Below are 12,435 nucleotides of genomic sequence, written 5' to 3'. Positions count from 1 at the left end.
GTGGTGTGAAGCCAAGCACATTGTCCCATTTCAGTGCTCAATGGTGGATGTTTTAACATTCCTGCAGGAGCTGTTGGATAAAGGGCTCTCCTTTTCCACAATAAANAGTTTACCTGGCAGCTATCTCGGCCTGCCATGTTGGTTTCAATGGGGTCACGCCAGGGGCTCATCCCCTGGCTGTGCGTTTTTTAAAAGGGGTCATTTCCTTCAGTAGTTCTCGGTGCAGTGCCCCCTCAGGCGAGGGGGTGAACAGGTTGCTCAAAGGGTTTGTCTCATTGACTCGGTGCAGCGTGAATGTGAACCACAGCAGCTGAAAATGGAACAAATGTTGACATTTTGTCCCCAATCGAACCGAGTCTACCGGACTATCAGGTGTGAATACAGGCTTGGCCACATCGTCATGTTGTCTCAAATAATGACATTATCGCCATGTGGAGAAACTACTGCTTCCTGAATGTGCTACAGCCTGAAATATTAGAAAGAATAAATAATAAATCATCAAACAGAACATGAAATATAGCTTGAAGTAAATTCCAGATTCACTGCCTTTCTGTTTTATTTGCAGTTTTCAAAGCACTCCATTTTTTTCTGTTCGGGGTTGTAGTCTGTATACCAGCTTTATAGGACAAAAAAGACATAATAGTGACTGAACTGTTCTCCTACTAATGGGTAAGCACACACAGAACAGAGAAATAACAAACTGTTGTTATTGTTGTTTAACTGAGGAGCGGTGACACAGTGACACGGCCTCAGTAATGAGATGTGACTGACTGGTGTTTTGCAGCTGCTGGGCATGGCCTTGGTTGGAATTGGACTGTGGGCATGGAGTGAGAAGGTGGGTGCACGCAGTTTGTTTTCTTTTTTAAATCAAAACTCAGTCCGACAAAAGGTTTGTTAGCGTCTATTTACGTCACATTCTTCGGTTCATTAGCCATAAGACAGAGAATGATTTTAGCCCAAATGCAACTGGATTCTAACATCTTACAGGTGTTTGTAGCCAGTTCTTAAATCTGAATTTATCTCTAGGGTGTTCATTGTTCGGATCACAGCTGTCAGAGTTATTATTAAAACGGGGATGGGCGATTTGTACAGTATTCCTTGAAGAAATACATATCACCCACCACTTTGCTTGACAAAGTTTTAAATGGAGATAGATCAATTTAATCAGCCAATACTGACCACGTTTAAAAACTGGATGGATTTTAATACGGCTAGTTCAGTAGCTGCTACAGCTAATTGACCTTAGCAAACACTCTGTATTAGATTTTACAAATGATAGTTTGTTATTTAGCCCCCTTTTAATCTCAGAATACCACCATTATTCTTGTCATTTTGACAATTTTTCCTGTCATGGTTGGATTTTCCGTACTTTCAACTTTAATCTCAAAGTTTTAACTTAATTTTAAAACTGGGGAACATTGTTTCCCCTTCTGAGTGGCCTTCGTACACCATCATTAATAAGAACATGTAAATGCATGAAGAATATTTCTACCGATCTTACTTGTTGTTTACTTACTTGATCTTACTTCCTGTCTTTATTTCACTCTAATGGAGACGCATGTGTCTGACTCCCACTGAGCACGTTCTGCTGTTCTGCCTCTGTCCTCTCCAGGGGGTCCTGTCCAACATCTCGTCCATCACAGATCTGGGGGGTCTGGACCCCGTCTGGCTCTTCATGGTGGTTGGAGGGGTCATGTTCATTCTGGGCTTTGCCGGATGCATTGGAGCGCTTCGGGAAAACACCTTTTTACTCAAGTTTGTACGTTCCGCTCTGCACCCGGCACTGTCGAAGAAGAACCGGCTTTTTTAGCACTTGTCTCACGTGTCCATCCTTCCCGATCCTCCACCACGCTCTAGTTCTCCGTGTTCCTTGGAATCATCTTCTTCTTGGAGCTGACGACGGGCGTGCTGGCCTTTGTCTTCAAGGACTGGATCAAGGACCAGCTGAACCTGTTCATCAACAACAACATCCGGGCGTACAGGGACGACATCGACCTGCAGAACCTTATCGATTTCACTCAGGAATACGTAAGTCCAGCAGTTAGTAATAACTGGGGTCCTTTTGGAGGAAGATGCAGATGTATTTGTGGTGCTTGTGATGCGTTTTTCTTTGAACCCGGCCTGCAGCAGTTGTTCACGTGGTTTCCTCCTCTGCCTTCAGTGGGAGTGCTGCGGTGCGTTTGGAGCGGACGACTGGAATCTGAACATCTACTTTAACTGCACTGATGGGAACCCCAGTCGGGAAAAGTGTGGAGTTCCTTTCTCCTGCTGCACCAAGGACCCGGCGGTACGACTCGCCTCCCTCTGCTGTCTTACACGTCTGTCCATGCGAGCGTCAGCGTCATGAATCAGGCGTCAGCTGGGTTGCTGTTGGTTAGACGCCCCTCACACAGGATGATGGTCCCGCTGCTCTACACAACCTACTAGAATGTGGCGTTTAATGACCTTTACAGCAAGTTAATTAGTTGTTGAAACCATGTGGTCAGAGCGCGGCACGATTCTATTGGTTATAACATGAGCGGCGGTGGGATGTGATGCACGGAGCAGCTGCGCCTTACTTGGAGCTCTGCCGGTGTGGCGTGGGTGGGACGTCCTGCTTCAGGTTCTCCACAGCCAAGGTGACAGTTATAAGTAGCAAAACACTAGCTAAAAAGAAAAGGGTAAAACATAAGGAATAGCTAAAAGTAGCACTGGGCTAGCTAAAAGGTAAAAGTATCAAAACAGTAGCTAGCTGCTAAAAGTAACACTAGCAAAGAATGCTACCTAAAAGCTGCAAAGATTAGCTAAAAACAGCAACAGGGTAGCTAAAAAATACAAGTAGCCAAAGGCAAGCTGAAAATATAAGTAACAAAAGAATGACTAAAATTAACAAAATGCTAGGTAACAGCTAGAAGTATCAAAGTACTAGCTAGAGGCTAACAATAGCAAATGGCTTGCTAAAAGCTAGGGAGATTCTGAGCTAAAAGTATTAAAAAGATGGCTAATAAAAGTATTAAAAGGGTAGCTAGAAGCTAAAAGCACCAAAAGACTAGCTAAAAGCTAAAAGTAGCACAAGGCTGGCTAAAAGCTAAAAGTAACTAAACGTAGACAAAAGTAATACAAAGCTAGCTAAGGGTGAAAGTAAAACAAAGCTAACTAAAAGCTAACAGTAGCAAATGGCTAGCTAAAAGATAGGGAGATTCTAAGCTAAAAGTATTACAAAGATAGCTAATAAAAGTATCAAAAGGCTAGCTAGAAGCTAGATTACCAAAAGACTAGCTAAAAGCTAAAAGTAACTAAACATAGCCAAAAGTAATACAAAGCTAGCTAAGGGTAAAAGTAAAGCAAAGCTAAAAAAGAAAACTACTAGCTCAAAGCTAAATGTAGCCTAAGAAGACAGAGGAAGTATGGTGAAGCGGGTTTCAAAGGGAACAGTGTTTTTGAAGGAATTTAAAACATCTCTTATATATTGAGTTAAATACGTATAATGTTATTTAAGTTATATTAACAGTTACAAAAAAGGAAAAGTCAGCACCAGTCTCCTGCATGAGATGAATGTTCTGACACTGTATAGAAATGGCTAAAATAACTCAAAGTATGCAAAAACACAAGGGTCCTCGTCACCATGGATACCGTGGTGATGAGGACTGGGGTCCTGCGTAGCGGGGTCCTCATCCAGTGTGAAGGCAGCCGTGTCTTACTGAATGTTTCTGGGTTGTGTGTGATGGCAGCTTTTTAAATTGGAACAATGTTTTTCCTTGTGTCCGTAGGAGGATGTAATAAACACTCAGTGTGGGTACGACATCCGAGGCAAACTTGTGAGTAACATTAATCTGCTCCACTTCAGATACTTCCTGTAACTCTTGTCTAAAACTCTGCCTTTGAATGCCTCCACTGCTCCTGCTAGAAAATCTTCACGTCACTAATGTTAAGAGCCCAGACCTGAACTTCTGATGTAACACATGAACCCACTTTACACGGTTTAGTTAGACTCGGTTAACCACGCAGATAACGTGCGGTAACGGTGTTGCAGGACGCGGAGCAGAAGGACTACATCAACGTGAAGGGCTGCGTGCCACAGTTTGAGAAGTGGCTGCAGGACAACCTCACCTTGGTGGCTGGGATCTTCATCGGAGTTGCATTACTCCAGGTCACTGCTGTTTGTCTCTTGATGGGTTTTTTTTGTCAAGGAGACGAAAGCTGTGTCACATTTCTTCTCTAACGGCTAATTTATTCTTGTTTTTTTTCTCTGTCTGCAGATTTTCGGGATATGTTTGGCCCAAAATTTAGTGAGCGACATCGAGGCAGTGAGGGCGAGCTGGTGAGAAATCACATTGATTATTGCATCTTCACATCTCCAAGCTGATAGCTATTTTTTCTGTATCAGTCAAAGGAAAGAGCTGAATTTAATTTACCTTCAAAAAAAAAAAAGAATTTATTCAAGATTTCTGCTTATGTGTGGGAGACCTTTAGGTGGTTAAAGACACTGTAGTTTATCATCTTGTTGGGTGGTAAGTGACGTCTTGGTGTTAGCTGTCACTGGACAGTGGTGAAGAGGACTGTAGAGGTAAATCAGACAGTTCATTTCCAGTCTGTCGGTGTTGGTTCTAAAGCAGATCATGCAGTCATGGGAAAGGAAAAGTCCACCCTCCTTCAGTTCCAGGGTTTTATGTCTCAAGACAGGCCTCCTTTTAAATACGCAGATATGCACAGCATGTGTGGTGTGCTAAACATGCTGTCCTCTGGCATTAGCGCCGAGCGCAAGAGGAGTGACAGTGTGTGTTCAGAGCAGCGCACACCCACCAGACTTAGAGAACCTGGTGCCAAAGGATGGCTGCCATTTGCCTCTCATTCATTAATTTATGAATAGATTACCCACACCGTAACTGTAAATGAATGCAGAGCTGCTGCAGGGGCACCTCTGAGGCCGAGGCATTTCCAGCGTACGACTATTGACATAAGTACAGTAAACACAGAGGCACTGAGCGGCTCAGTGGATCGCTCTGAATCTGTAGTTTGACCAGCAGAAAGCCTCCTGCTGCTGTTTACTGTGTGTCAGGACGGAAAGATCCCAACCTTTTTATTCCACAAGCAAGAGGTTTAATAAGCATAGTCCCATCAAATATGTATTAAATATCCTCCGACGTACAAAGAAAACCTGGCTTCATAGTAAACTCCTCCCGTGTGTCCAGTAACTGTTTTCACCTCGTTAACAGTTTCCCAGCGGAGCCACTTAGAGTCGTTTTCAAGGTTCGATATAAATACCCATAACTTCATTTATCAACATAAGATGATCTCTGTTTCAAATAGCAGCAGCAGCTAGCTGTAGCACTTCTGGTGCAGCCCAGAGGCACTTTCTTCTTGAATTGTATAGAATTTCTGTCAAAATAACAGTGTAATGTGAAATTGACAGCAGTGTTAAGGCTTATAAAACAATTGTTGCATCAACCACTGTGAAATTCCTGCTGGACGTGCCCCAGGCTGTACAAGAAGTGCTACAGCTAGCTGCTGCTGCTATGCATTCTTGCAAAGAATTGCAGAGTTCTGCTTAAACAACAGTTTGGTCTGATTAGCTGATAGCTCATCAATCCTGTTAGACCTAATCATCAAGGAGCTATCCACAACAGGTGAGATATTAACTGTCAAAACTTTCCCTCAGAGCCCCACTTCAAACGGTTATTAAACTTAACCATTACTTTGCCTAAAAACTCACCTCCGCCTCATTCTTCCTCCTCCATGCTTCATCAGGGTGCCCCCCCTTCTCTCCACGCGTCGACCTCCACCCCACCTCAGCAAGAAATCAGCGGCTTACTACACATGAGCTAAAGAGACTGTATGTTTGTAGCTGGTGGGTGCCACGGAGCCGTGTTGGTTTTTCCCGTTTGGTTCTGTTTGAGCTTGTTGTGCTGTGACCCTGTGACGAAAGTTACTGAACTCTAGAGTTTCTAATCCCACCTGTAGAGTGTTGTGTGGAACCAGAAGCCTGCCTATAGCGTGTTTCAGTTGCTTTATATCCAAGTTACTGCGTCAGAAATGGTCCAGTGAGACACAAACAAGATGCTTGGAGTCAGCCCGTCAGTCATAAATGTTTTTTTTTTATTTTGTTTGTTTGTTTATCAAAGCTGGGTGAGCTTCTAGAGCAGAGGCATCAAACTCCAGGCCTGGGGGGCCACTGTCCTGGGAGTTTTAGGTTTTTCTGCTCCAACACACCTGATTCAAAAGGTTTAATCACCTCCTCAGCAAATCATCAAGTTCTCCAGGAGCATGACAACAAGTCTTCCATTTAAACCAGGTGCTTTTAAGCAAGAACACATCTGGAACATGCAGGAGTTAGTTCTGCCCAACCTGCACTGACTGTGGTCAGTGGGAACATGGGACATGGGGATCATATGATCTTAACAACCGTATTATTGTGAGTTATATCAACAACTTCTCACAATACAATTCAATTCAATTCAAATTTTATTTGTATAGCACATTTCAGCAGCAAGGCATTTCAAGGTGCTTTACATAATTAAAAAACAAAATAAAAACAGCATGTGACAATGAATAAACAGTAAGAAAGAGAAAAACATCGAAGACATCAAAACCCCGCACTCTAACCCTAATTTAGCCATAAGCAACTCTAAACAGGTGGGTTTTAAGTTGAGATTTAAAGGCAACCAGTGTTTCAGCTGTTTTACAGTTTTCTGGAAGTTTGTTCCAAATTTGTGGTGCATAGAAACTGAAAGCTGCTTCTCCTCGTTTGGTTCTGGTTCTGGGGATGCAGAGCAGTCCAGAACCAGAAGATCTGAGGGGTCTAGACGTTTGGTACAGCGATAACAGATCTTTAATGTATTGTGGTGCTAAACCGTTCAGTGATTTATAAACTAACAACAGTATTTTAAAGTCTATTCTTTGAGCTACAGGGAGCCAGTGTAGGGACTTTAAAACTGCTGTTATGTGCTCTATCTTCCTGGTTTTACTCCGATACATTGTCAAATCTAAAGTTATTGGCTCACAACAGCTCACAACTTTAAAGTTGCCCGGTCTCGCGGTGTTTCAGTCCGCCGACCGCCTGTTCGGACCAACCCCTTGGTGTTCGGTACAGATGGATGTGTCGCATCCCTCAGCTCCAGCTCGAGCCTCGTCTGTAGCCGTGGTGGAGGGACCTCAGGGGCCACACCTGGAACCTTACGTCTAGGATCTAGGAAACTGCATCGTTACGTCAGCTGATAAGTTAACGCGGATGACTTTGAACCTTTTTCTGATTTTCTGCATGCCCCTGCTCCTACGGCCTCCCTCAGAGTCACAGCGTTTGGGCGTCGGGTGACCTAAGCAGCGGCCTGGACTCTGTGACTCTGTGCAGCTTGTTAGTTTAGAGCTCAAACCCAACCCCTCAGCCTCAGCATCCGTTTGATTCCTCTTCTCTTCTCTTCCAGTTTCTTCACCTAAAAGGAGCTCCTTTTCCTTCTAACAGGTAATCTTTTTTTTTTTGCTTTTAAATAACCTGAATTTATAATCAAAGTTCAGAGTCTAACCGGCTCCCGTTGTGTTTTGTGCTTTTTAAACCAGCTCCATCTTTGAGCCCACCGGGGAGCCTCTTAGAGAATCACTGACCACCTTCATCACGTCTAACACTGAGCCAGCACCTTTTTTTTAAAAAAAAAAAAAAAAGAAAAGAAAAGCACTATTATGTGAAATGTTGTGTATATAAACACTGTGGAAGAGTACTGTAAAAAAAACAAAAAAAAACCCAAGTCGGAGAGGATGCGAATCACTGCAGTATTCCAGTTTTGTACCGCCTTTTTAACCCTAGCGCCGTCTTTTTCTGCGCCGAGATAAAAGGCTCTGGAAGCCGGAGACAGAGAGCCGAGGCTGAGCTGAACCACAACCAGAAACAAGTCAGGATTCCAGCCGCTAGATCGGTTTTTTATTTTTTATTTTATTGTAAAGTCTAACAGGATTTCTCTCAGCCTCGCTGCACCGACCTTTAATTTCCCGTTTCGTTGGGTCACGGCTCGGACGGTCCGTGCGAGTACTTCTGCGCGGCGCCGGAGGTGAGGTAAACAATCTGCCGATTTATTCAACAAGCATGACTGATTTCAACTATTTAGCATCGTGAGTTCTGTCTCCACTAACAGACTAAAGCAGCTGGTAGTTAATGAGGTAACGGTGATTAGTATTAGTTTACTTGTTGATGTCTGACTCGAACCTCAGTGTTTCTGGTCCCAGGTGGCCCGGGTCTGTTTATTAAAAACAGCCAGCAGCTAAATAATTCTTAAAGTTCATTATGGCCGTTTGCAAAGACGTCTGAAACCGGCTGTTTAAGTCTCCGATGCTCACACAGAGACAGGCTGCACGCCTCGTTTGCAGAAACGAGGCGTGTTTCAGCCAGTTGAAGTGGCTTTCTATGTGGAAGATATGAGCGATTAATATCGTACCTGTCGTGGGTCGCTCTGCGAACGACCTCGCTTTGGAGCCGCAGTTCAACATGTTTTCCTCATGGCGGGCGTCTGAAACTCACCTTAAACTCTCCTCGGTTTAGTTTCCATGAGTAAGAAATACAAATACACTGAATAATCACTTTAAACATAAATAAACAAATAAAAAAATCAGCGATCAGCCATACCCGTGTCTACTTAACTAATTACAAAGTAGGTTAATGAAGCTGCTACAACCAGCTCACTGTCTTTAAGCAAGAAGGATCTTTTTCATATTCTTAAGTGTACACGTTCTTCTAAAGCTTGTTAAATATCTGTTTATTTAAGTTAAACAATTATTGTTTTAGTTTCCCAAATAGGAAAATACATATATCAGTGTATTTAAAAACAGCAGCCCTGTTTTTAAAGATCCACATCGGAGAAAAACCCGCATCTGTCAACCTCCAGTCACCAAGAACAGAAAACCTGTGATTGGAGCTATACAAAGAGAAGAAGTTGTGACCGAAACACAATGCACGTCCTTCACAGGATGATGTCAGAGGTGCGTACGCTCACAAAAGTGCCCTAAGTACAATTCAGTGGGATTTTTGTGTCGTTACGCGGGCATTTAACTGTGCAAAAACGGACTTCTCCAGGCTGCCCAGGTTTGATTGTAAATGACTGGGATGGCAAAACAAAAAGCTTACTGTAAGAAATACTACAGATTGGAGTTGATTTCAAACAGCGGCAGTCCTCTTTGGTGTTCAGACTAGCCCTTAGCTCATCAGTCCTGTCAGAATTAAAGTTGACGTTGTTCAAAGAGCGAAACTTACAGGATTCGTACACACAGAAACCCACTTCCAAATGGCCACAGTAACAGCATTTAGATCCACAAAACAGTACTTCACGTCTGCACACAGATAGTCTTCGAAACAGGCTATATTCCACGCATAAAAGTAATTAAAAGATGTAAAGCTCACAGTGAACAGAGCTGCTGATTTCATCCCGTCTCTGCAGGGTGGGGTGTAAATAATTCTAACAACTGCTCCAGGTACGATGGTGGCAGTGAAATAATGTGCGCGGCCAAGAATGCAGTTTTGCGAGTTGTGGGCAAAGTGTGGCTGCTGGCCACTAACGCTCAGAGTTCAGTGAGATGGCAACAGAGATTTTGTCCTTCTTGCAGTAGGAACAGGACTCCTCTAAAGGCCCCAAAAATACTGAAAACATGTATCTTTGTCAGCAAGAGTACCACCAGTGGTACATAATACACCCAAAACATGAGTTCCCTCACAGAGCAACCCTGAATACATGAGTCCAGACAAGGTTTTCACAAAAGAGTCACCTGTAAAAATGTGATGGTGAAATCAATCGGGATCATCCCTGACACATGAGGTGTCCAGCTGCAGTTTGCAGTTGTAGCCTTAAGCTGCTGTGCGAAGTCACGAAGTCGGCTCTCGGTCACGTGATCACGTGGTGAAGATTGTGTCATTTTATTCTCGTAGCTGCTCCGCTGAACTGTTTGTGCCAAGCGCCGTGTGATTGGTCAGAAGTTGTGGTGGGCGTGTTTATGAAGAAAAGCCCGTGAGCTTTAATGGAGTCATTTGGCTTCTACTGATCTGATGAGAAGAAAATAAAGTCGTCTTTACAACTGTTCAACAAAACGTAGAAACCTGTGAACTTAAAAAGACCTCAGAGACACAGGAGGCTCTTCATGGCTGTGGTGGCCGGGAGGAAGTGCTCCTCGGCCGGGCAGCGTAGGGACACGTTCCCTTCATTCACTCATTATTGTTCGCCGTCATATTTACAACAGCCAAACAGTGAATACTGTCTCAGTCTGATTAATGAACACGTCTGGTCGCAGTAAGGGAAGCAAAAATCTGTACAAGGACAGGAGAGCTGAGAAGCCGGCAGGAAGAAACCTGTTTTAACGCTGCAGGAGGAGAGGGGAGCTTCCTGGGAGATCTGATCTGAGTGTCTGGTGGGTGAAAGGTGTGTGAGAAAACCACATAACCACGAACCGACTTTGTGACTTCTTATGGAGTATGACGGAGCCTGGACAGAGGGACGTAACATAATCTGTTCCCTCTTCTGACAGGCGCATTAAAAGGGAGTTCTGAAACTATCAAACCTAATGAGACTTTCATCGAGTAAGAGGGGGCATTTGAGAAGTTGGGGCACCAGTTTACATTCCTTTTGGAAGCACGTCTGTTCTCAGAGGGCTGAAGAGTTGTAATGTCCCTTTAAAGTGTTTATAAATGTACATACAGTGTAATGAAGCCCCGTCCCTCCTCCACATCATCCTGTGGGTATTCTGTCGGTCTGACTGAAAACTTGACGTTCGGAGACTCCTGAGCACCTTCTCTGCCTCACACACCTGCGCCCCACTTTCTGTTACCACTCAAATGAAAGTTTTTCACGTGAAAGTTTTTTTTTTTGTACGTTTGAAGGTGAGAACATGCTCGGAGCGTGGATTTGTAGCAGAGAATTTCCAGTATTTTTTCAAGCAGCGGGTTTTATCCTCAGAAGGTGTCCAGCTGTTTTAAAGGGATCAGCACTGACTGTTTTTGATACTAAATATTTATTGTACCTTTCAGTTTGGTTTTCTAACACCGAGACATTTAGTACAGAAGCTAATTTGTCACTTTTCCTGCTTTGAAGATTGTAAAATGTACTAAAGAGGCGCTCTGCCTCTCACTCCCCACCTGTCCCACATTCACTGTATGTACCACAAACATCTGTACTCATGTCCCCCCCCCCCGTCTCATTTCCTCCTCAAGTGGACTCATTTGATTAAGTTAATTAAATGATAAAAAGGTGACAAATCCATTTCTTGCTTCTGTCTCTGTTCTTTTTGGATTCTCCCACTGCTGGCACTGGAAGTGAACAAAATGTGTTAACTCGCTGCTCGTCCCACACACCGTCTGTCCTCAACGGAGACACCTCCGGCGTGTCTGTCACCGCCGAGACAAAGAAGCCCGTTCCCACCCGAAACGGCCCGTTCTCGCGGCTTCGCGCCCGCCCGCCAGGCGGAAGGACCATCAGCTCTGAAGCCGTTGGGACGCAGCGTGAAATGTCAATTAGGAACAGGATCTGCAGACGTTATAAAGCCATATTTTCTTCACAGTGGAGCTCAGTCAGCATCTTAAGTGTCGAAACTAAAAGAATTGGGATGGGGCAGCAAAAGGCTGTAAAAGTAAGTGAAATGAGTAAGAAACAGATCAGTGAGAGGTCTGGGGATAAAAAGAGTTTTAGAGGCTGAATCTGTCAGAAGTAAAGATGAGCAGAGGTTCACTAGTCTGAGAAATCTACATCTACAAAGAGTTGAATTCCAGAATAATGTTCCTCAAATGAAAATTGAGACAACTTTGTTTATCCCATCATCTACAGTTCAAAATATCATCAGAAGATTTCAAGAATCGGCAGAAATCTCTGAGCTCAAAGGATGAGGCTGAAAGTCAACACTGGATGTCTGTGATCTTTGGGCCCTCAGGGGTCACTGCAGTAAAAACAGGTCTGATTCTGTTCTGGACATCCCTGTGAACCGTGTTTCCAGTTTCAAGCATCGATAAGCAACCAGGTCTGCAAAAACAAGCCCTCACAGCTGGTTTCAGTGATATTAGTTAGCTTTAAGATGGACAGACACGGAACTCAAACTGCCGTTAATAATCCATCCTAAGACCTCAAAGCATGAATTTATAACTTTATGTAACACAGTATTAGTTGTTTATATTGGCTGAGTGTAAAACTAATTTCCCTCAGCGATCAATAGTCTGTTTCCATATGTTCTGTACTTATTTTGTACGTTAAGTCTCAATAAAACAATGTAGGATAGAGAGGCTTCTTCATTTATCCATGTTTAATGGTTTATTTAGTGGAGGTGCATTAGTGCCTCTGGCATGGGCAGCTTACACATCTGGAAAATCCCCATCAATGCAGAAAAGTATCTACAGGTTTTAGAATAAATACTTCCATCCAGATGTTTTTATCAGTGAAGGTCTTGCATATTTCAGCAAGACAACATTTAACCTCAGACTGCATCCATTCCAGCAGCAGA

At 43.6% G+C, this 12,435-nt stretch overlaps 1 protein-coding gene across 2 annotated transcripts in view; it reads left to right on the top strand.

Moving 5' to 3' along the window:
* The window catches only part of tspan5a (tetraspanin 5a), a 13,290-nt gene extending 2,083 nt beyond the window's left edge, over window positions 1-11,207 (top strand). Inside the window, exons 2-11 of one of the 2 annotated variants that reach the window (XR_005233438.1) lie at window positions 785-835; window positions 1,613-1,759; window positions 1,858-2,028; window positions 2,162-2,287; window positions 3,750-3,797; window positions 4,013-4,129; window positions 4,239-4,300; window positions 5,728-5,827; window positions 7,401-7,438; window positions 7,534-11,207. Coding sequence is in view for 1 of the 2 variants with exons in the window: in XM_037976631.1 (XP_037832559.1) it covers window positions 785-835; window positions 1,613-1,759; window positions 1,858-2,028; window positions 2,162-2,287; window positions 3,750-3,797; window positions 4,013-4,129; window positions 4,239-4,300; window positions 7,401-7,413 (735 nt within the window). In the remaining variant the exon portion in view is untranslated. The remainder of the gene's footprint in view (window positions 1-784; window positions 836-1,612; window positions 1,760-1,857; window positions 2,029-2,161; window positions 2,288-3,749; window positions 3,798-4,012; window positions 4,130-4,238; window positions 4,301-5,727; window positions 5,828-7,400; window positions 7,439-7,533) is intronic. The other variant, XM_037976631.1, reaches the window with a different exon arrangement.
* Window positions 11,208-12,435: the final 1,228 nt, after the last annotated feature.

This window comes from Kryptolebias marmoratus, linkage group LG7 (assembly GCF_001649575.2).
Source record: "Kryptolebias marmoratus isolate JLee-2015 linkage group LG7, ASM164957v2, whole genome shotgun sequence".
NCBI classification, from domain to species: Eukaryota; Metazoa; Chordata; class Actinopteri; order Cyprinodontiformes; family Rivulidae; genus Kryptolebias; species Kryptolebias marmoratus.
The sequence above is the reverse complement of the archived record's forward strand: the minus strand, read 5'-3'. Positions and strand labels throughout refer to the sequence as shown.